Genomic DNA, 24,164 nt, shown 5'->3' with positions numbered 1-24,164 from the left:
AATAAACGCAACAAGTTAACAATTTGATCTAGAAAACAAAACAGTAAGTTACTATCTACAAAATCAATGACAATAAGCATCTAGAAAATGAACGGCAAAGGAAAGCGGTATAAGGAGGAACATTTTGTGGTTATGCACTGAAACAGAAATGCTAAACTGATCACGGCAGTAGTCTACGTCTCGAAGCACTCGGCTCTAGAATGGCCTTTAGGTTTTGGAGCTTGCGTGGTTTCCCCATGCGTTTTTGAACTTCTCCTCAGAGTGCTCTGGTTTCATCCGCCGGTCCAAAGACGCAGAGGTCGGGTCGGTTTGAAACTCACATTCCCAGGTGTGAATCTGATTCGATCACAATGTGTTCTAGTCTGATAGTCTTCTAATCTTGTCAGGGACTTTTTTCAGTGGGTTAATCGTGAGCGTGAAACGGTCCATCAGTTGTGCAGAGGACTGATCCTGGTGCAGTTGTCCCTCTTATCTGGTGGTCCGCAGAAGGTCATACCACAATTGTAACCACATCTGGACGAGGCTAACGACTTCTGTTAATAGTAATTGTATCCACTTCCTTTTTTTGAAAACACACTTTTCTTGTTTCCCACCTATAGTTCCAAGTCATCCAGCATCCTGGCCCCAAATCCGATCCAGTCTCATTTGGTATTGATCTTCTACAAAGACGACTGGCCAGCTTCTTTGTTATTAACACATCTCCCCCTCTTTTTCCTTTTCCTTTCCTTTCTTTCCCCCCCCCCCCCCCCTTGCATGCACAGCTCATCTTTATTTAACAGTCCTCAAAAGTTTCTGGGGTGCTCTGCTTTAAACATCACACAGGCTTTTTAATTACAAATGAGTTGTGACAGGTCTGCTGGGTAGCACCCTGGCCCATTTTAAACATGATGCCGGCTGACAGCTCGGCAGTGTTCTCCCAGCACTGGAACATGTGGAAGAAATTGGTCTTTTACATTTCACAGCTTGTCGCTTCCTCCGCCGGCTGACCTGTGACCCCCCACAGAGATCCCAACGCCCACGAGGGAAGTGTCCCCAACAAACCGAGCGCCTTTCCAGAGAGAGAGAGAGAGAGAGGGAGCGAGAGGGAGATTTATGTTCGGCCACACAAGGCAAAAAAAAAAAAAAAAGGGCACCTCCTTAACACACAGGGCTTACACGCAGCCTCGGCCGTCACGGACACACATCATCGCTGCCAGGTGAGGAGGTTGCTCGGGAAGTGAACCCAATCCCTAAGTGAAATACTGGATCAAAAGGTGCCCCCCCCCCCCCCCCCCCCGCGCAACACCTCGTCCACGCCGTTCCCCATAAGCCGACCTGACGTCTGCGTCTCATTTGCATACAGATCCCGTTCGTGTTGCGTTACCTCTGGAGCGAATTACGGCGTTCGGATGACGAGATGCCGAGGAGGTTTGAACAGGAAGCGATTGGACAGACAGCTTCGACCCCGGCCAAAAAAATGGAAATCCAATTCAGCGAGGAAAAGAGGAGCAAATTATCCCCTTGTTCCTCTTGTCAAGTCTGAGGGTTCCAGGCATTTCCTTCCCGTTTCATGGCCCTCTGTTCCTCATGTGCGCCGCCGCGCCCGCGATTTCTTTCTCCGTGCATGTGACGGCAGTTTTTTTTTTTTTTTGCGTCACTTCCCATTTGTCTCAGAACTCTCAGGACAAGTAGACGGAGACCTCTTGTCAGTGCAGTAAAACGTGCGCCCGGGCAGAGTTTGACAGAAACACTGGAAGTTTGTGTTCCTGAGGCCTGAAGTTAATTAATCCCCGTTGAAAAATCCCAGTGAACGGTGAGGTGTCTATTACAGAGCGAAAACTGACATCCCAATCCGAGATCATAACTGGCAGCTTTTCATTTGGTTTTGATGGCTGTTGTTTTTTTTTGGGGGGGTTTCATATTAACTCGCCATTGGACGATAATAATTCAGAATTACCTGAGTTGACTCGTCCGAGCGCACTGGAGTGTGTCTGGCTTCTTTACACTGAAATTAGCTGGAGGCCCACTGGGTTAAGTGACCTTTTACATTAACTGCATGATCCGGTTACATTGGGTTTGCATGAACCCAAATGACTAATTAGATTAGCCTCTCGTTTCATGATCGCCTTTAGTGGATCCCTGTGAGCACGCAGAGGATTCGGCCATGCTCGTATCGCTGCCTCATTTCTCGTCCTTTTTATTTTTTGGATTTCGTAAAAAATACACGGTAACATCCATCCCTTTGGGCACAGATGGGCGATTTCGAGGATTTCCTCCTCTAACGTCTGCTTTGGAGCACTGCCCTGCACTTTCAGGATGTCATCCCCTCTGGGCTGGTCCCAGTCATCAGGGTTCTCAAACCACAGCGTGACATAATAGCCTCTCAATCAGTCGCACTGTGCATCCCGCCAATTAATTCAACAAAGTCCGGATTCCAAGCCAGTGGACTCAACCTTTGAAGCCGGTTTGCAGGGATGCACATGGGATCCCTCGCAGTGGTTTGCGGTAAACAAGGCGGAAGGACAAATACACAACATGCAGGACTAGTACACGCAAAAGGGACTCCCAAATGCAAGTGAGGATTTGAAAGCGCGTCAGACTTTTCCAGTGAGTGAAAGTCCAGCTGTCAAATATACACATCAGTTTGGATTGCGTGTCTGTTATTGTCATTGAAATGCAAAGAAGGCTCGTAAGAAAAAAAAAAAATCGCTCTTGTGTTTAGCCAAACCAAGTCCTCGCCTGATCATAACAACCTTAACACAAGATCCAAACACCAGATTTGGACTCGGGGGTAATCCGTGAGTCACTGACCTCTGATTCCTCTGTAACTTTGGACCAGTCATCAGGCAATTAGGGGCCTAGGTGAGCGAGGAACCGCCATCGCCGGCTCGGTTGCGTCTCTCCAGCAGCACGGTGATGGGATCTCGACAGTGTTACAGCCCTCGGGCTTCTCTCCTTCCTCGGCCTCTTCCTGTGTGTGAAGCGCGAGAAGAAGAAAAGAGGTGTGTTGGGCTGTTGAGTTATGCATTTGTGAGGTGCACGCTACGCTCACTTTCTACCCTGGAAAATGTTTGTGCATGTATGCAATATTAATATTTCTGTTTGTACGCCTTTCTGTATGTGTGTGTGGGTGCATGTGTGCGCCCTGGACGAGTTTGTGTGTGCCGCTTTTTAACACAGCTCAGAGCGCAGGGGGATAACAGGGAGTTTGTTGTTGGCCTTGAGTGCCCGGAGAGGCTGGAGTTGTGGCAGCTCCAGCGCTCTTAGTTCATGGACGTAGCCCTTAGCTGTCGAAGCTGTCGATGCTGCCTCCGCGCTCATTCTGGTTCCACAGCGTTCTGCCCATTAGCAAGTGGGGCCTTGTGTAATGAATATGTGTGTGTGTGTTTGTGTGTGTGTGTGCCGGTACAGTCTAAGAAAGCTTTCTAATCCATGGTGGTCCGAGTCTGTGAGTTGTTGTTGCTAATAGAAGCTGAGGTGTGTGTGTGTGTGTCTTGTCTGTTGTGTGTGTGCAGCTGGCAAAGGGCTGTTTGGCTCTGACTGTCTGCAAAGAAGCACACGTCACCTTTGTAATGTAATATTCGCACTAGTGCACTTTAACTCTAAGAATTTAGGCCATAAACTAATAATAGTGGACTTCAACTTGAATGAAAAAAGTCATTTTGTATTATTTTGAAAGTTAGATGCACAGAGACATTTCATATCAGGAAGAACTGAAAGGATCATGATTGTATATTTAATAAGACGTTTTTGTTAAGCATTTTGAATGATTTGAATTAAACAGAAGCTATGTTAACAGTCCACTTGATACACAATAATAATTGGAATCTTAACAATGACATATAAATTATTTCTGCTCTGAAATTACTACAAGAAAAAAAATGAAATAATACAAAAATGTGTATTTGGTAAATAGAAAAAAACACAATATTTAAAATGATTATGAGCAATGTGGTAGTAATTAAAAAATATATGGGCGCCAGAATAGAATCAGGTTCAGTGAGCAGGCTTCTGTCATTCAAGATGATTTCAGCTGTCAAAGAGATTTCTACGTTGCAGATGTATGAAATTATTATTGCTAATAAATTAAATCCCAGAGCAAGGGGATGAATTATATCATCGCAGAGGTTTCCATATGTATTATATAGATGTGACTTGTTCCACAGGGGGAAACAAAGTTTCTCACAGAGAGGTTTTCACATGTATCAAGCTAAGGTTTACTTAATTACAACCTCCAGGCGACGCAGGACCCCTTTTTTAAATTCTGCGAATGTTAATATGCTAAATAATGCAGATCTCTGACTCGTCAAGCATGAGACACACATCTGGCCGCTTACCATTTAAATTACAGCAAAATAAGAAAAAAGTGAGACAGATAGAGAGGGGGGGGGGGGGGAGGTGGAAGAAAAATAGGGTGAGGATTAAACAAAAAAAAACACTTCAAAAGTAATTTTCCAAAGCAGAGAAGAATGGATAAATGTATGACAACCAGAAATAATTTATTTTTTCATTTCAAATTGCGTACATTAAAGGGTTGAGACTGGGAAGGTTCACCTCTGAGAATCAGGGTTGACTCTGCAGTGGGGGTTCCATACGTTTACACTACTACCTTTCTATGGACAAAGTAAAACCAGATTTTTATAAAGTCATTTTTAGTTTCCGGATTCATCGTCAATACCTGTCACAGAACAGAAGAACAGACACATGCTAGAATATTTGCTTTCTTAGTACACAACATGATTTTAAGTTCTTTTTAATTCAACAAATCTTGATTTTTGTTTTTTATATTTTGCTAAATTAAATGTAAGAATATTATTCAAAGTAATTATGTTATGTCCATATTACAAAATGTATTTCCATCCAATTTATGGTTATTTATGTTTTTTTAAGGTTATTGTGGTTTATCGTTTATTTTATCGATTGCACACAAGGTCAGATGTTTGAATACAAATATTACTCAACCACTCCTGATCCTCTTCATAATAACCAGATGTGAATGAAAACAAACCTTTCTGTTTCATGCACACTCGCTGCTCACCACTTTGTTTTGTGTTTTTTTGGGGGGACGCAGGGAAGAATTCCTCATCCGGAGCCATTTCTGGGAACCCAGGCGAGAAGGGGGATCCGTGCGGCAGGGTGAGAGCAGAGGGCGGAATCCACTACAAGGTAACACTGTCATTTAAGGGGAAGCGCTCCCGCCCTCGTAATAGCGCTTTCACCCTCTTCCCCTCTGGAGCCCCCCCCAACCGCCCTGCGCACACACCTCCCTGGCTTATTATCTAAGATTTGTCAAAATACATTTCACACTAACAGGTACTTTTCAGGCCTTCAAAGCCCGTTTTGATGTGCTTGTCAAGCCAAAGCAGCTCAAATTCTATGAAATCCGCGATGCCAGCAGGCCCCTCTCTCTCTCCTCAGTCACTCGGAACACGCCTCTTCCTGTGCTCCAGACGACTTAAGCTAAATTAATCAAAGCCTGCGAGTTACCTGCCGTACTTTGAAGTAGTTAGTGCAGAATGACTCGGTGTGCAGATCTGACATATCGCTGCCTCCTCGCCTGCCCCTGCCTTTGTCCTTCCTTCTCTGGCCTTCTGTTGTGGTGTGCCTAGCAGCAGCAAATCTTACACACACACACACACACACACACACACACACACACATAGACACACACTCCTTCCCTCCAAGTCTTTATTCCCACTAACCTCCTACTACTGATGTACGAGGCTCTTCAGACCCCCATTAATCAGCGATGTCCTGTTAAATAAATGAGTTTGTTGATATGAGCTTTTATTTCTCTGCAGCCCCTGTAGACCGTGGGTTCTTTCTCGCCTCGTGGCCCTATCTTTTAAACCTTGCTAAATCTGTCAAATGTCGTGGCGTGGAACCCAGTTGTCTAATGATTAAGTGGTGTGATCTCCAACCTGCCCCAGCCTGGGAGTGCTAGGGATCAGATTTCAACCCTTCAACCTGCAGTGCAGGCCTAATTAAAATGAATTTTCTCCAGGCGACCACTTTGCCCACAGGGCAGGAATCCAGCTCTATACAGAATCTGTTCTTAAGGTATTGCATTAAATTTATTGTGGGGAGACACCAGAGAACTTTGCGGTTTATATATCTCGGGCATTTTTTCTCTCCTGCCTTCTCTCCCCTTTCCTTTCCACCTTTTTATTGTGATCATCACTCTGGACTCCAAGCTTTGCTTTGGCAAAGATTGCCCTATGAAAACTGATGGAGCCTTTATGGAGCCCTGCCCATTTACTACTTCTGAGGCCTAGTTTATCTCCGAGAGAGGAGAGAGAGAGAGAGAGGAGGAGGAGGAGAGGAAAAGATGAAGAAAAAAAAACTAAATGAGAGAATTAGAGTTGGAGTGAGACAGGGGTGGAAGAAAGAGAGAGGTTGCTTATTCCAACTGTGGATCTCATTAACATACATCAGTGAGTATTTCACAACTTCAAGCAGAAAGGCACTAAGCCCACCCAAGGGCAACACAGGCAGGACTGACAGGGCCAGGGAAAGCAAGCCGTTAACATGTTGGCGGCTTAACAAATAATATCTGCTCCCAAGTACCTTGGTGAAATATTTAAAACCCCACTTCCTAACTCCATTCGACTGTGTTTATAACGATGACAGTAAACGACTTGTGTGTGTGTGTGTGGGGGGGGGGGGGAACAGTGCCAGCTGCTCAAATATCACATATTTAACGCCACCGTCACTGTACACACATTTCCCAAATGAACTCAGCTTGAATGATGGCGTGCCGTATGTGATTCCGCCGTCATCCTTGTCTCGTGTCAATTGAGGCGCGGCTGAGATATAGGAGAGGCTCCAAAGTGTCACTGTCACCGTGTGCATCCCCCAAGATAAATTCCGAGGCCCGTTTCCTGCTTTGATTACAAATGACATCCGCATGTGTTTCCCCCCCCCCCCCCCCCGATTTCTGCCCTTCACAGAAGAAGCCAATCAAGAAGACAAATAGCTGCGGCCCCAGCGTGAGCAGCGGCAGCGCGCCGCCTCGGCAGGCAGGCAAACAGAGGATGCGGCATTCGGTGGAGAACCTCTCCACGGAGGAGATGGAGGAGTATACATTCTCCCTACAGTGAGTCTCACCACTCATTATCCCGCCTCAGCCTCGCTACACTGGGAACACGAGGAAAAAAAAACGGAAACACGGGCGACAACTGGTTACTGTGCCTCTCAGACAGTGATGTGCGTGGCATCAGCCAGACAGACGCTGACAACACAATGTGCCCAGAACACGTCACCGGCCGATAGAGATGCACCCGTCACACAGGGTTCAGGGGAAATCTGGATTGATTCAGCTCCAGCTTTAAACTTGTAGTGTTGATGTGTTAGCCCAAAAAGTCCCAGGCAAAGTCGGCAAAGCCTCTCGGCCTCGTCTTAACTGAAAAGTTAAGTCAAACAAAGTCACAATTGGTAGGAGAGTCAATAAAATCTTTAGTCCATAGTTCATTGATAATTAAAAAAGTTACTTTAGCCACTTGATCTGCATTTGTATTAATATGGACTTAAATGTCTATAACACATTTAAAAAAGAGGGAATTCTAATTTAATTGTCTAGTTCTAAAAAGGACATTATTCTATTAAATCATATTCAAACTAATTAGTTTTCAAACAATATTGAATTTGAAGCCAAACTAAACTCATGCTGACACCATGTGTTTCAGTGTTTTCATACAAAACTCTAAAAGGAAGCGGGTTTTGTTAATTTTTTTCTTTCCCCCCCCCCCTTTTCATCGTGGCTCACAGCATTTGATTTTAATGAGAAAACAGGGACGTATGAAATATAAACAGAGAATTCTATACACCTTGGCTCGAATTTGTTATAAGCATTAAAAGAGCAACAGTATGTGTGTCTCCCCCGTATGGAGCGTGGAAATAAAATAGGCTGAGAGCAAAATTGCTTATTTCAACAAAAAAAAGGGGGAAGAAAGTCACAGGTTTGTTTTGATTTGGAAGTCAACTAAATTAAGGAGGATGGGACTGGCCACACACACACACACACACACACACACACACATTCTACACGGGGGGAGGGTGTGTGTGTGAGGGGGGGAGGGAGAGAGAGAGAGAGAGAGAGAGAGATAGGGAGAGAGAGAGAGAGCGCTCCTCGGAGACTTAAAAAGAACCCATGTTTCCTCATTTCTGGGAGTTGGTAATTTATAGCTGCTGGTCACATATTAAACAAGATCAGAGACTACTCCCTGACATCTTCTGAACATACTTGGGGAATTCAAATGATTACCAGCGTATCCTGCCAATAACTGACGACACAGGGACTATCTGGAGGGGAGGCGAATAGGAATACAAAAAACGAAAGAGAGAATGAACACAGAGCCCCATGCAGGCTGCGCACAAAAGGGACACAATTAAATGGTTTTCACGATTATTCATACTGCTGCTTTTTTTCTATTTTCTTTTTTTACTTCTGAGCAGTCCTCGGGTTCAGTGAGACGTTTCTGTCAGTTTTATAGGTTGTGAGGATAGCTCGGAGTCGGAGCCCCTGCTACTGACTTCATCTGTATAAGCACACACGTAGCAGCATCTCCGAGATGAAGGCTAAATGCTTCTAGGCCCTCACCTAATCGGAAAGAGGAATCATTAGAGAGATATGGTTCAACAATTAAGACCCTCACCCATCTCGCCCACTGCTGTGTGTGTGTGTGTGTGTGTGTGTGTGTGTGTGACTTCCTTCTGGGCTCTTCTGGGTATTTTTAGAGCTCTCTTTGTGTTTGTGTTGCATCTGTGCACGTGCTTGACTGTGTGTGTGTGTGTGTGTGTGGGGGGGGGGGGGGGGGGGACTATTCATACTGCAGTGATTGGGGGATATTACTGCCATCTATTGAGCCACCGGAGACTGAGCTCATTGAGATTTTTTACGGGGCGCTCCGACACAAACGTGCAAATCAGACGCTCGTGCATTATTGAGCGAGCGCTCAGGAGCAGGGAGGTTCGGTGGGGATCGTCAGGGACTCGCGCAAAAGCCTCGTCTCGTGCACGTTCACCGTCGAGGGCACTTTACTCACCCTGTCCAATAAATGCACAGGAATGTATTGGAGAGGTGTTGCAGAGGTTATGAGATGTGTAAATGTCAGGCTGAGTACAGAACATACTTGTAATATTTACATTTCAGGCTGTGGCAGCAGGAGGGATTTGACAACTTCAGCGGACTAAATAGAGATGATGTTATTGTTTTGAGGTCGGGCCAATATGAATATACCCTCTGCCTGAATGAATCTGATGAAGATATCACTCACACAACAGTTTGCACAAGTCATGTAAAACCTTCCATTTTAAAACAGTAGGTAAATAAAAGTCCAGCTTTCTGAAAATACTCCAGTGTGTTCAGGGTTATAATGTGATTATAACTACATTTTAAAAAGTATTTTTATATAAATTATTTTTTGAAAGGGCCAGAATCAACTCCCATTCATGACCGGGATTTTTTTCAAGTTTACTTAAATTTTTCCTTCACAACCTCAGAATATCTAAAAATACATAGCACCTGGTATGTTTGGTATCATAATAGCTTCAAACCATATTCAAATTTAAAAACCTAACATACCTTTAATTGCAGGTATTGACAACTGCGAGTTCACTTTCTGTAAATTAAAAAAAAGATCGTGAAAACACGGCAGGGATGATTCTTCTCCTTCTTCTTTTTTTTCTCTCGCTCTGTTCTTTTTCCTTTTTTCTCACAGAGTTCCAATGCTGCTGCCGTCTGTTTGAACACGCATGAAAGTCTCTCGCCGACCCACCAGCTTATTTGATGTCTATGTAATCTTAACCACCTTTTATTTTTTTTCTCTCACAGAGCAGCGTCGAGCTAAAATCAAAGCACCTGATTCAATACGGCTGTCGTAATTCGATAGGGCCAATTTAATGCTTTCGGAATCGCGTGGCAACTTCTAGCAAAAGTAAACCGAATTCATTTTACACTAAAGAGGGGACTTCAGGCGATGAGTTACTGTTACTAACTTGCATTTGCGCATTTATCACAGAGGGAATTATTGTTCCCAAAGCGCAGCTTGTCACGTGAGCTGTGCCACTTCCTGCCTTGTGATTTGAATGCATCCTGGATCCTCGTCAATCAGCCCCGGCGCTGCGTCCCATCAATGTCACCCAAGTATCTTCTCCTCGTCTGATTTTGAAAGAGAGAAAAACTGTTTTAATCAAAGTCATTCTCACACGGCAATTAGACCTAATTAGTGCAATTATCAAGATTCTAATTACATCGAAATATACCCCCTAAATCTCATATCAATTATACTATGTTTGACTTGTCCTGGTCGGGAGACATGACGGGAGCGGGAGAGAGGGAGAGACAGAGTTGAGACAAAGCGTTGCGGTGGGGGGGGGGAGGAATAAGAAGAAGACGAGTGTATCCTGATCGTCCTCATGAGGCCGAGTCGCAGCAGAACTGACTCCGTCTGTCCCCGAAGCTTTTTACTCCTGAAGACTGGTCGGGCCACGTGGGGATTCACGTCACTTAACCTTTTACTCATTTGTTTCACATTCAGAACCACTCTGTTATTGATTATGATGTGATATGGGATTGGTTACATCCTGGTGATGAGGTCGAGTGATGTTTCAAAACAAACAGCACGACTCCTGAGTGTGGATTGAAGCTGTAGGTTGGAAAGTGTTATCACCTCTATTGAAATCAGGCCCCGAACATGGACATGGAAGCATTGTAGACAAACACAAACAAGCACAGACGCGCACAGTATGTTGATGTAGTGGTGCAGTGTGGCAGTGGAGGTGCACCGGCAAAACACACACACACACACACACACACAGAGACACACACACAGACACGCGCACAGCCTGTTCTTGCTGCGGAGTCAGTGGGAACACACTGACCTAATTTCCCCCAGTTAGCTCGCCTCGTTGGGGACCAACGTTCCTCTGCACCCATTTCCCCCAGCCAAGCCTATCAGAGCACTCACCCACTGTGTGTGCCTCTGTGTCTCTCCATCTCTCTGTGCCCTCCATCTGTTTCTGTCTGTGTACACGCTCAAGTAAGATTAGCAGGAGAATGTACAGTTGTGTCGTTCGAGGCTGCTCATCTGCACCGGTCTATACGCTGCTAATTGCACGGGATCATCTGGATAATGCATTGATACCGAGCACCCCCGCAGTGTCGTTCCCCTGCTAAAGAGGAGCCATTAGCTGTCGGGGAGAGAGAGAGAGATCGGCCCTGCAGAAAAGAAAAGACAGAGAGCGAGAGAGAGAGAGAGAGAGAGAGAGAGAGAGAGAGAGAGAGAGAGAGAGAGAGAGAGAAAAGCACCTGAAATAACAGCTAGTTCCAGGCTGTCAATCCCCTGCACACTGCGGCTCCGAATCACAACTCAGAGCAAGGGTCAATCAATTCTGATGTAATGCTGGTAGGAGAGGTGGGTGGAGATGGCAGCGCTGGTCACCCCGTGTCCTCCAGCGCCTTCCAGGGCTCTCTTCCTGTTCCGAGGGAGAAGGAATGTGTCTACGTACGTGCATGCGTCAGTGCGTGCATGTGTGAAAGAGAGGCCCCTGGCTACCGCAACCGAGTGCACATGTTAGGGTTTTGTGCGGCCAGACGCGCCCTAGGTCACTTTGGATCTCACACACACATACACAGAGACACACACACACACACACATGCACAATCAACGTGTTGCTTCCTTTATGGAAATCAGAGCTGTCAGCTCCCTGACAGGCTAACGTTGCAATATGACTGGTTAATCTGCGGTGATGTGGGTGTCAGTCAGAGCTGACTGCGGTCCCATTGGTGGTCTGGGTCAAATGAATGTCTTTCCCACCCCAATGTGTCGTTAGAGGGGGGAGGCTCAGATCGAGGAGGGGGGGAAAACGAACAGTAACTCGGTGTGGGAACATATAACAGATCCGTGCACGAGAGATTGCGTGTGTGTTTGTGTGTGTGTGTGTGTGTGTGTGTGTGTGTGTGTGTGAGAGTTTGTGCGAGAGACAGAGTGAGGCCAGAGGTGCCGCTTCCCCCCTCGCTCCTCTTTTTTCATCCGTAATCACTGTGACATAAACATCTGAGAAAGACGACAAAAGTCAACAAACAACTGCCTGAGAATTCAAAAGTCGCTCTTTACATGCAGATACATATTAGCTAATGCACTGTAGTACAAACATCCACTAATGCACCGTGCCCTGTGCAAATAAATGGGAACCTTTAGGAAAACATCCCTGACGGACGGCTCTAATAATACCACACCGAACGAGATGTAGATGTCGATGTAATCACGATCTGATGCGCGGTGCAAAGTTTGTGTGTTCATGGCTTTGATGTGATCCACAGTGCACTTTCATTACCGTAGCCTTGACACAAAGGGATGTGCTTGTTTCAACAGGACGAAGTTGTAAACATATCCAAACTGTGACAGACTGCAGTGTCTGTTCTGCTGTCCTGTGTTAAAGCTCTGGAGAGACTTCAGAATTATTCCGTGTCATTGACTCCTCAAACTGTTTTTTATTGTTTGTGTGCTGCACGCTGTGTGCAGAGCTTTGTAAACTCTCTTTGGTGCAGAGAGTGAAGTTTGAAGATTTTAAAGTCGATGTTTTTCCCAAAATGAAATTGAATTTGCTTCATGACTGTTGGTGTCTGTGGTTTAAATATACGTTTGAATGGTTTACTGCTGTCCAGTTCACAACTCTTCAAAATAACAGCTCTGTAATTTAGCTTGATATGAAACATTGCAGCCACAAAAGAAACATGCTGTTACTTTGAAGAGTAATTGCTAAAGAGGAAGTGATCATATTACTGTTACCATAGACTGCTCCCTTAAATGTCTGTGTCTGTCCGATTGGGTGAAATTAAACCCCCCCTGAAATAATCAAAATGATTTGGCATCGATTTAGACCTGCAGTTTGACAGTCAGGCAAACTTAACTCTAAAAAAAATGATATTAAATGATATCAAACGTATCGTGGGTCCATTGTTACCATGAAAACATCTAATAATCCTGCCTCTCATAATATCCAGGACAAGTGACTTACATGGTAATTACGGTTGTTGTGACACAACTTCCAGGGCCTCAAACACTGTGTTGATGGAAGTTTGAATCGGTGACGGGAGTTGTAATACACTAGGAATACAGGATCTGAGTACCACGTTCAGAATAAGTTATTGCCTGTGGACGATGGTTCTGCCAGTTTCAGGCCCATTTTACTATGCACTGACTGGCTCAAGAGAAAAAGAGAAAGATTCCAGTTGTTCTCTGCACAGAAAAAAGTTTTCGTACCTTGCTTTTATTTTATGTCCATCACTCGCTTAATTCCCCTCTATAGCTCGTCTCTTTGGCTCATAATTACTCCCCGTCCTCCCTCCTGTTAATTCTGTCTTATCGCACTTTCCCTGCGTTTAATTTCCTCCATCTTTCTCCTTCCATCCCCTCCTCATTCTCCCTGCGTCTCTATCTCTCTGGTGACAATGTCCTGCAGTAATGAGGCAAGGTCAGAGAAGTGAAATCCATTTAAATACCGATGCAACTCTCTGGAGGCCCGCGCTCGGCAGCCTCTGCAGCTCTCCTCCCTCTACGCCTCACCCAAATTGATGAATTGATACATTTCAAGTTACAGTACAAGTTTACTTGCACTATATTGTGTGTGTTTTTCCCTTAATTCCCTGAAAAGAAAGTTTATAGAGTAGAAAAACAACCTGTTCTCTCCCTGTGGTGGTTGGAGAAATCGAGTGCCTGGGAAGTCCCTGTGTGTTTGCCGATCCCAGGTGCATGTGCATTTGAAATGTTTCCACCCTGGTTTATGGTGCACCAAGGGACCTGCCATTTCCATGTTTTAATCGCCTCTTGTGCTCAGTCGGGCGCGCCATAAAAAACACCACATGTTGCACGGCAGTGAAACGGCTACCTCATATATGCAGGCAAACTACTCCAAGTTGTGCGAGGAGGCCAAAACTTGTATTTATTTGTTTATTTATATTTTATTGCAGGAGAGATTTGTTTGGCCGGTGCAATGCTGGACCGTCGCTCATCGAATTATTGTTCTGGAATGGAGCTTTGGCCGGTAGCTCCAGAGGCCTGCCAGCGAAACAGGGATAACATTGGAGAAATAGCCACATCAATATGAAAATGATCTTGTCATAGTGTAGTATGACAGTTTAGTGGTACCTTTTTCTGCTTGTTAAAATAGATAGAGGCAGGGCTTGTTGCTCCACACTTGAAATCATTCATGTGTTTAGAGTGTGTTACAGGGGTAAAGCAACAACTTACTGAGGGTCTGATTAGAAAATCTACAACATTCTCACCTTGGTGCAGGGAAGACAATGCCAGCCTCCAGCCATCATCTTATCTCATCTGTCTAATAACTCCACAAACGTCTGTCTGTCTGTCTGTCTGTCTGTCTGTCTGTCTGTCTGTCTGTCTGTCTGTCTGTCTGTCTGTCTGTCTGTCTGTCTGTCTGTCTGTCTGTCTGTCTGTCTGTCTGTCTGTCCGTCTGTCTGTCCATCTGTCTGCCTGTGTGTGGCCTGCTTATCTCGAGAACCGTTCATCTTGTTAGCTTCACATTTGACACGTGTGTGGCTAAGGGCCCAAAAGAAGTGCAGTTTCCAATTTGGTGCGATATGGACACAGGGTAGATTCGAATCTGAATATTCACTAATAATAATAATGACTCAACAACATATAGATCCTGCGGTCTATCATGACAAGAACACGTTGACTACAACTGATTCTCCAGTTCTGCAGACTGAGTTTATCTCCACCGATCTTTGAACAAAAAGGTGAACAACTCTCTGTGCAGCAGCAGGTTGAGAACAGGCTCTGCATTAGGCCCATGTACCATTACTCACCTTCATGTTTCTTCCAATCTGCACCTTCCGCTTTCCTTAAATCTTATATCCATAGTCCATAATCCACTTCTATCAGGTTGAGGCTCCATGCAACCATTGCATCTCACGCACTTGTGGCCTCCTCCGCCCTGTGCTTGCCTGTACGTGAGAACCTCTCTCGCATTGTAAAAACCAGCAGCCAACTCTTAGTCAAGCATGGATTCCTAATTAAGTGGAACATAGTTTTTTTTCCCCCACCACGTCTGATTATGCTCTCCTCCACTTCCCTGTCAGCAAATAATTCTGATCATGTTGGCCGTGCATCGTTATACTATTTTAATTACATGGTGATGGACTCTCGCTTTGCAGCTGAGTCACACTTCCATAATTTTTTCTTTTAACTACACCCCAAATACCTGCCACCGTACTCCCATACTGTCAATGAAACTCAAGTTTATGTGTGTTCTTGCTTTGCCAGGGTCTCTCCGTAAACAACGGGGCCTATAAAGCCCTCAAACGGTGAAGTAATTGCTCCTGGAACAACTAAGATTTAGAAAAGAAACAAGAGTGAGAGTAAAAGTTAGTGCACAATGATGACATTTTGGAGAAAAGTGGGGAAGAAAACTTCTTACAAGTGGGATTTAAAACCTACAAAATATTCTAAAAGCAGGCAGGAAGCCCTATTCTGTTCAACCTGTTGACCCGTTTCAACATAGAGTTACCACTTGTAGAAAACGTATATCCTGTGTCTGTAAATGTATGGAAATGTATAAACACAAGCAATCACAGTACCGGATGTGACACTGAGACATACGTTATCTAAGCACACAAATATTCATGGCAACGACTCTACACAATGGTTATGGTAGAATGCTAGATTTGGTAATTGTGAGCAGGTCTGTAAAGGTCAATCGCTCTGTGCACGTGAACATGTGTGTGTGTTCATGCATCAGGGCAGTGGATTCATGTGGAGCTTCTCATTGCTTCATCGCAAAGTGCTTCACAGGCTCAAATATAACTTGATGTAGACTGACACTTGAGGTAACTATGAACTAATCCTGATTAGTGCATATGTCATTATAACGGTGGTATTCTTCCTTTTATATCAACATAAACCTCCATGGTCATATACAATCCATTTTAAATCTCATGCAAAATCTCATCTGTGATTAAATTACTTCAATGAATGTGTGAATCATGAATGGCATCATCCAAGACCCTGTAAACTACAGAAACAGAAAAGCTTTGGTTTGAGAGCTGGATATTTTTCTCCTGATGTTTGTTATTGGGTTTGGTTTGATGGACAATACAAGAGAGAACAACATGACAGCTCCCTTGATGCATGGATGTACCTCAGGTCATAAATCCTGCCTCCTCCATGTTAATGATTGGGCCAAACATAAACATAAACTTTGTTCTTAAGGATGGTTTCTGTCAGTGTAGGTATTTCCTATCACACTACAACTTCTAGTCTTTTTCTTTCTTGTTTTAATAATTAGCCTTAAGATGTTTTTAGATCATTAGAAATAGTTTTAAATGTTCACGTGCACATTTGTTTACAAGTCACAAAGTTTCACCCAAAGTGCCTCGACCTGACGTAACAACACCTCAGACAGGAATTGGCTGCACAACCCACAGAAGACAGATGACAAATGCTGCCACAATCCCCCCAAAATACAAACGCATTATCAGCACTCATCCCCCAAAAAATGATGTGTAAACAAAGCTGCAGTATCTAGACCTCCATCTCTCGACACCTGAGATAATCAAACTTGCGTAATCACCACAGCGCTCGTGCATCTGGGCCACGGAGGGAAACAATCACTTTATCTGTCAATCTTCTAAGTCTAGTTTCACACTGTAGGTTTTTTTCTTTTTGTCTTTTCTTTCTCTTTTTCCCCAACAGCAAGCCATTCTTCGACTATGTGAGGGGAAACCATGTGTGCTTTTTTTGGTACATATATAAACAATGCCGGTGGCCCAAATAAGAAAGTGACAGAAAATAATCCTCTGAATAAAAAGGGATAAGTCCAATACTTAAAGTGGCCTCAGACTGGAGGGTTTAAGCCATTGGGGCTGTGTGGAGGGATTCAGAGAGTTACCTTCACTCTCCTCGGCCCCGGAGCCTTCTCGCACTAAATCTGCTATTTAAAATGTAACACCCCACAGTACCCCCCCCCCTCCCCCGGCACCCTGCATCTCTCATTACCCATGCCATCTTAAAGGTTTAATACTGATCTGTACTTGCTGTTTCACTTGGTGCTATTTTTAACGGCGCAGCTATTTGTTTGTCATGGCGTGAGACACACAGGGAAACAGTCTGGGGGGAAACCAGTCCAGGATGATGGTTCTTGCTCCAATGGCTGACAGATACACGCAAGTTAAATCTGATTTATAGGCCTTGGCACGGCCGGGAAAGGTTTAGAGAGGATGATGAGTCCTTTTTGCAATGTGCTTTGATGACATGGGAATGAGCAACAAACATATCACAACTAGGATAATGAGGAAGCAGCAATTCTGGCCTGGATTTCACAAAAATCACATAAACTCCGGTTAAAACACAGCATTGTGTGCCAATGCATGCCCGTTGAAATGGTTGGTTTAATCTCCGGGCCGCTATGCCACATGCTATCAGTCGAGGCTGAGAGGAGCTGTGATATTGGAATGAAATATCCTCCGTTCCTGCAAGATAAAGAGCCCACACCTCCACCCCCTGCCTTCCCCTCTTCTTTCCCGCGCTGTACCTTTGTAATTGGAGGTGCCATAATGAAATCAAATCAGTGGCGATAACAGATTTCACATCATGTTACTTCGGAAGAGGCCACCAACATGAAGAAATCTAAAAATATTCCTCTTTCATGCATCGTCAATATCTTCATTACATGAGAGATGGGCATCAGATTGCATTTGCTGTATTCTCTTAATGCCACTTGACAGGGCAGCATCTTGCCAGCGTCTGCGACACACTGCAAGCTTTTTGCCTACTGTGTTATTCCACTTTTGCAGACATGTGGGCAGCAGTTTTTGATCACACAATGAATCAAGTTCGTGATGAAGCTTGGAACAGAGCAGACATACCTTGGTCACAATCATAACAGAGAAGCAGAAGGATCATCGCTCAAACAAACTTGACGCTGGAACTAAAGTATCTCAAGTGCTGTACAGCAGGTTTTCCCCCAAAGTAGCAGTGCAAGACAGTCAGGACACAACGACATGTTGTGATTTATTCTATTGTCCGATAAATGAACCTTCTGGAACTGATGCTATATGAAGCATGACAAAAAAAGTGTAAATAAATACACACATATATCCAGAAGGAGTAGATTCGAAGATCACGTTTCCATAACCAATCTGGCTTGGGTCAACCAAAAGTCATGTGGACATGGAAAGACGTAAATAAATAAAAGCTTAGTTTAGTTGACTTTAGTTCATTCACTTCACTCTTACCCAAAACTATTTTGAGAAACAAAACAATGCACCTGATGCACCATTACATATTCCATTCCATAGTAAAAATGTATAAATGGATGAATGAATGTAGAAATAGATAAATAAATGAAGGAATACCAAAAATAAAATGATTTAGTCATGTATTTGATTATTTATTTCTGCATTATTTGTTTATTTATCTATTTGTACTCTCATATATTTATGATATTTAAAAAAATGTGTCCTCTTAATGCTTTAACTAAACAGTAATATTAACCTCAGGGGTCATGTAGGGAGAAAGAAAACCACGAGGTTGACATTAATATTCATCTGTTTTTATGTTGAAAGGGCTAAAATATGAATATATTACTACACATTTTAAATTGTATTTGATCCATAGAAATATATGGAAATCATCAATCTCTAGTTTAGAAGCTATTGTCATATATGGCAGATATAAGAAAACTTTATTAGCAGTGTTGTTGATTAACAGTGTTGTGATCACATACTGCTGCTTTATTGAAATTTATTGAAAAAGTAGTTTTGAATAAGACAATTTAACGTGAAATTAAGAATCAACAGATGCAATGTTATTCTTATAATCAGCTTACTGACCTCATGCAGGATATATTGAGAACACATGCAGTTAAAAAACAAGTTGCGCTATTAAAATCTCAACCACACAACTGACCAGTAATTGACTTCTCATCACAGATCTTGATCTCCCTCTGTCTGATTTTATCTGAGCCAAGCCATGAATGTGTATCAGTCCGGGTTGACTGTCTGAACTCGGGATAGACCCTCCGAGTTCTCCCACATGCCACCGCTCCACCCTACAGTGCCGTGTGCGCGCGATGAGAAAACTTGACAACTTCAAATAATGGAACTCTTCAGAGATTGTGCCCACCTCACAGGGAGAGCAAAGATGATCTCTTTTTGTTTTGTTTTAAATGCAACTGTGGGACTGTTTGTATTCCACCAGCAATACAAGCAGGGCAGGAAAAAAAAAAACACACAAAAAACACAACGCTGCATTTTGATGTAAGTCTAGCCCTAATTATTTGTAGAGAGGAGGAGAAAGCAATACAGTTGATTTTTTTTTCTCTCTGTTTCTATCTTTAGGCAGTGTGTGATTTTCCCTAGATACACACTACAAAGTGAATTCCAACTTTGTTCTGGGACACAGTGGTAAGACACAGGGATGTCCACAGGCAAAGGCCTGAAGTGCCACTCTGTGATTCGCACCATATCTCTACTGTACACACCTATCTTAGCCTTGGTCTAATTACTGTCAGCCAGAGGATAGGGGTCAGCGGGGTCAGCCTTTGTGGACATGTGTAAACTATATCATGCATCCATGTCGGGCCATGCACATTGCAAGTGTACACATGCATTTACTTCACACGTTTTACTGCACAGTACTAGTCATGGGTGTAGTATGTGAATTTTTGGATATTGTAATTTATTTCCTTTCACTCTCCTCTCCTCCTCTGCTCCATCTGTACCCTCCATATGAAAGGGAATAGTTGAGCAGGCCTGACAAAGGGCGGCACAGAGGAGGCAGAGGTGCTGGGGGAAGCCGAGCACTGCTGGAAGGGATTCCTATCTGTGTGTATATGTGTGTGTGTGTGTGTGTGTAGTATATTTTTGTGCGTGTGTGTCAGATTTAATGCTTCATTTCCCTACCTTTAATGTGGCTCTGATGATGGTAAAAATTCATTTGAATATTTTCCGCGATGCAAAGACTTGCTCTTTAAATCCCCCAATATTTATGTCCGCGAGATCAAGGGCAGCAGCTCAATGCGAATGTTTTTTATTCAAATAATCATTTCTGATGCTGTCGCCCGTGTACAGGAGCTACTTAATCATCCTGTGTGATGGCTTGATGTGTCAGGTATCCACTTGAGTTATATCGTTAATATTACAAGGAAGCAAAACATTAAGTTAAGCTTTGCGTTGTCGTTCACGATGCGTCCCCAAAAACAGATCACCAGTGACGGGACCCGCCGCCCGCCCCCCCCGCCTGTCCGACCGAGCCCGCCTGGCCCTGCACATGCTGTCCTCCGACCTGGGCCTGCCGTTGCCGGGGCAACAGCAGCCTGGGCGTACGAGCTGGCGCGGCTCCGTTCGGCAGCTCGGCCTCATTATGCTGCTGATGGCTTTGATGTGGTTTGTGAGGCTCTACCTGCATTACTGCAGCCAGTGGCTCTACCTCCAGGCCATAGCAGTTCCTGTCAACAAGTGAGTTTGCTTCCTTTGATATCGCCCTGCACGCACACACACACACACACACACACACACACACACACACACACACACACACACACACACACACACAAACACATACACATACACACAAATGCATGTGGACAGGGGGAGCATATGAATGCATGCACAAACATGGAGCAGAACAACCTGTGCATATAGACACCTCTGGAGCATCGCCTCTAACATAAATCCCTGCACGTGGAGGACTCATCCATAGATTACAGAGGCCTATAGGCAAATCGCAGATGCACACGCACAGAGACACACACACACACACACACACATGCCATGTACTGAAGTGATGAAATGGGATGTGAAGGACTGGCGGAGAGAACGAGGATGTGCAGTGTGTCTGAGTGTGCAATAGCTAACGCACACAACGCACACAACACACACACTGGATACATCCAAATCATCGGTTTGGAATCCCCCCATTAACAGTTTACAAGACTCTCTCGATATTAACAGACCATTGTTGGAGGAGTTGGTTGATTTCGCCACCCGGCCTTTAGCCCCAACAGGCTACACTATTTGGAAGGAATTTATTGTTATTATTTGGTACACAGCATTGATAATAAATAGCAATAAAATACCACAGATCTGTTAAATCACATTGCAGCACGGCATATGGTGCTGATTTAATTCATCACTATAAAAAGAGCTGGCTGCAAACATGCATGCGGGCAGGATTTTATTACAATAACATGTGGGGTGCAAACATCACACATTAAATCATGGAAAGTGAGAGAGGCAAGCAGAGAGAGAGAGAGAGAGAGATAGAGAGAGAAAAGAAACTCTTGTGGCCAAAGGGAAGAAAAAAAAAGGATGGACTGAGGGGGCGGATAGGAAGGTGGAAAAAAATGAAAACGCGAAAACAGAGGGGGTCAACGTCGGATGACAAGTTCCACATGTCCGAAGCTGCCGCTCTCCCTCCGAGCATTTCTCTCTCCATGCAGTGGCCGGAGCTGGGGGGTGCCCAGTGACAGAGAGAGAGGGAGAGAGGGAGAGAGGGAGAGAGGGAGAGAGGGAGAGAGGGAGAGAGGGAGAGAGGGAGAATGAGACCAAGTGACATTAAGAGTAGCTGGTGTGTTGTCATCCTCCCTCAGCTCTTGTTCCTATTTCACCCTCTTTTTTTTCTCCTCGGTCTCTCTCTGCCTCCTTCTTCACTATAATCCGACCTCTGACCCCACTGAAACCTGGGAGCTCTTTTTTATCTTTGAAACAAACACAAGTAATAATTCAACAGTCAAATCTTGTGTTTTTAACGTATTGCTTCCAATTGAGTACTCAGAAGTGACCATGTTGATCGTCGCAGGTTGCAGGTGGGTCAGGGTTATTAATAGACAATGTAATGTGACCTGAATTTGCTAAACATTGCGAGTAAACAGGTTTTGCGTGAGGCTGAAATACACGCCATACTCGGCTGAGATTGGCTATAGTTCTCTGGAGGGCCCAGGCTGTCAATAATCTGCATTCATGAAATATAAAGCAACCTCCAGTAGCCTGCATCTATCACACACGTCTGCACTCAAACCAACATGAGGACACACAATATTTAACTCTCTGTGGCACTGACACATTGGAGAAAGCTCTTTTTGAGTTGAAGTCTGTGCTGTGCTGGGAAATGGCCACTTGTTGATGTTTACGCTACCGTGGGTAAGAGAGACATTGGGACAATGCACTCAAGAGTAAACATTAACGTCACGTCTCTTGGAAAATCAATCCCAAGTCCTTTGCACATCAGTCCACAGGCCGTTACAGGCAACCGAGAACGCGTGGTCTGATTTTGTAAGTTACGCTACAGTCTATTCAGACATTAGCTGTAAAGAAAAAAGCGATTAATGCTTGTAAATCGCCTCCTGTTCTTACATATAGTACCTTTAAGAGATTTGCCTGAGATAAAAAAAACAAAACAATGGACCTCTACTGTCAGATTAATGGAGAGAATCTGAGGAATGCTCGACTCTTGGAGCAAATCAGATGGAAATTAATGAGCAAAAACTGGACTTTTCCTCTCCCACCACTGGCTTTACCTCCTCGTGACTGATGGCAAGATTAAGAAATTCATGAGGCTTGCTGTGAATGGGGAGCCTGGCTTACAATAGCAGGTCTGCAGAAGCAAAGGTGTTTCTACAATTACTTGTAGCGTCTGTCAGTTGGATTTTGTGCCTTTATTTATGCTTTTTTTCTAATTAATATATCTACAGATTATAAAGCCAATAAAATTAGCTTTTAATACATATTACATGGAACCATGTAATCAATGAGGCAGCAGAGACTAGTAAAACAGCCAGTTTTAATGTTCATTGTCATCAGACTAATTAAATATGATTGAATCAAGCACAAACAATGTAACATTGTGTGGGAATTACTGGAACCAGTTGCCCTTGAGCTGCAAAGCATCACGTACACAAATATACAACACTGGTGCACACAGGCTACCCATATGCACATCACCCGCCTCCATTTCCTCTCCCGCCAGGTTCCAGTTCCACGCACACACCGTGGAGCTTGTATACCAGAGTTCCTTGCTCCACATCTGGGAGGAGATGGCGATGCTGGTGGTGGGTCCCCTGACCTTGAACGCATTAACGTTCCTGCTGGTTCTGATCAGATGGGGCTGTCAACAGATATTTGGCTCACTCCCTTCCTTCACGTCAAAGTTTATCATGGCTCAGGGAGTGTGGACAGTCCTCGACCCTCTGGCGGTCTTCGCAGTGGACGCCGTCCTTGGGGTAAGTCACTTACAAAAATAGCTCGGACACTTGTGCACTTTAAATAGGAGTTCACTTTATCTTGGCAAAGTGACTTTAAATACAAAAAAAGGGGTGAGGGTGAGACAAGAACTATGGAAGGAGAGAAGGGTGTGATGTTTGTTCTATGAGGAAGACATTAATTGATTTAGCCTGCTCACAGTAATGAATCATTTGACAATAATAACTCATTTTGTACTAATAAATAGGAGATTAAATCATTTCTTATATTATTATTTTTGATAAAAGAGAAGAGGAGCACCAGCTGAACTGTATTTCAAAAAAGCTGCGTTCACAAGAAACACAAAGCAAATTATTTGCACATTAAGATTACATACAAAGTCAATGTAAAAATACGAATAGATACAAATTTCACGGCATGCGCTTCACTAAAATAGCAGATTTGCATGATGCTGTGAAAGCCAATCACTGTTGAGATGAAACTAAATTATTTGCGGGTCGGTTGTACTCATGTTGTCAGTGCGCGTGCTGGGAGTAAACATACATGACACAGTGCCAGTAACGTGACATGGGATCAACTTCACGTTTGGTGTGAATGCAGCTTAAAACGCCATTATGTGATTTTTTTTTATCTTTCCAATATTGTGAATGTCCTTCCTCATACACATTTGTATTTTTTGTCTTTTCATTCAATGTCTGTCTCTGCAGCGTCTCACCTACAGCCCGGACACACCAGTTGGGGACGCGGCAAAGCTCTACTGGCACTTTTATCGAGCTGACCAATCGGGTGCAGCCGGGCTGGTCATCACTCTCTTCCTCTACGCGGTCGTGTTCCTGCTCTCCATCACCATCCTCTCCATTTACCTGCTCAGGTGAGACAAACAGGAAGATGATGGCTGACGAGCAAACAGACACTCTGTGGGACAGTCTCTAGTGTCTCAAAGTATTGTTATTTATTCTGATCC

At 44.1% G+C, this 24,164-nt stretch overlaps 1 protein-coding gene across 1 annotated transcript in view; it reads left to right on the top strand.

Moving 5' to 3' along the window:
* ofcc1 (orofacial cleft 1 candidate 1) overlaps window positions 1–24,164 on the top strand; it is a 78,056-nt gene that overhangs the window by 25,087 nt on the left and 28,805 nt on the right. Inside the window, exons 12-16 of the mRNA XM_062380010.1 lie at window positions 5,072–5,145; window positions 6,930–7,075; window positions 20,204–20,458; window positions 22,968–23,220; window positions 23,908–24,071. Of these exons, the coding sequence (XP_062235994.1) occupies window positions 5,072–5,145; window positions 6,930–7,075; window positions 20,204–20,458; window positions 22,968–23,220; window positions 23,908–24,071 (892 nt within the window). The remainder of the gene's footprint in view (window positions 1–5,071; window positions 5,146–6,929; window positions 7,076–20,203; window positions 20,459–22,967; window positions 23,221–23,907; window positions 24,072–24,164) is intronic.

This window comes from Platichthys flesus, chromosome 21 (assembly GCF_949316205.1).
Source record: "Platichthys flesus chromosome 21, fPlaFle2.1, whole genome shotgun sequence".
Taxonomy (NCBI): Eukaryota; Metazoa; Chordata; class Actinopteri; order Pleuronectiformes; family Pleuronectidae; genus Platichthys; species Platichthys flesus.
This window is presented reverse-complemented; position numbering and strand designations above follow the sequence as displayed.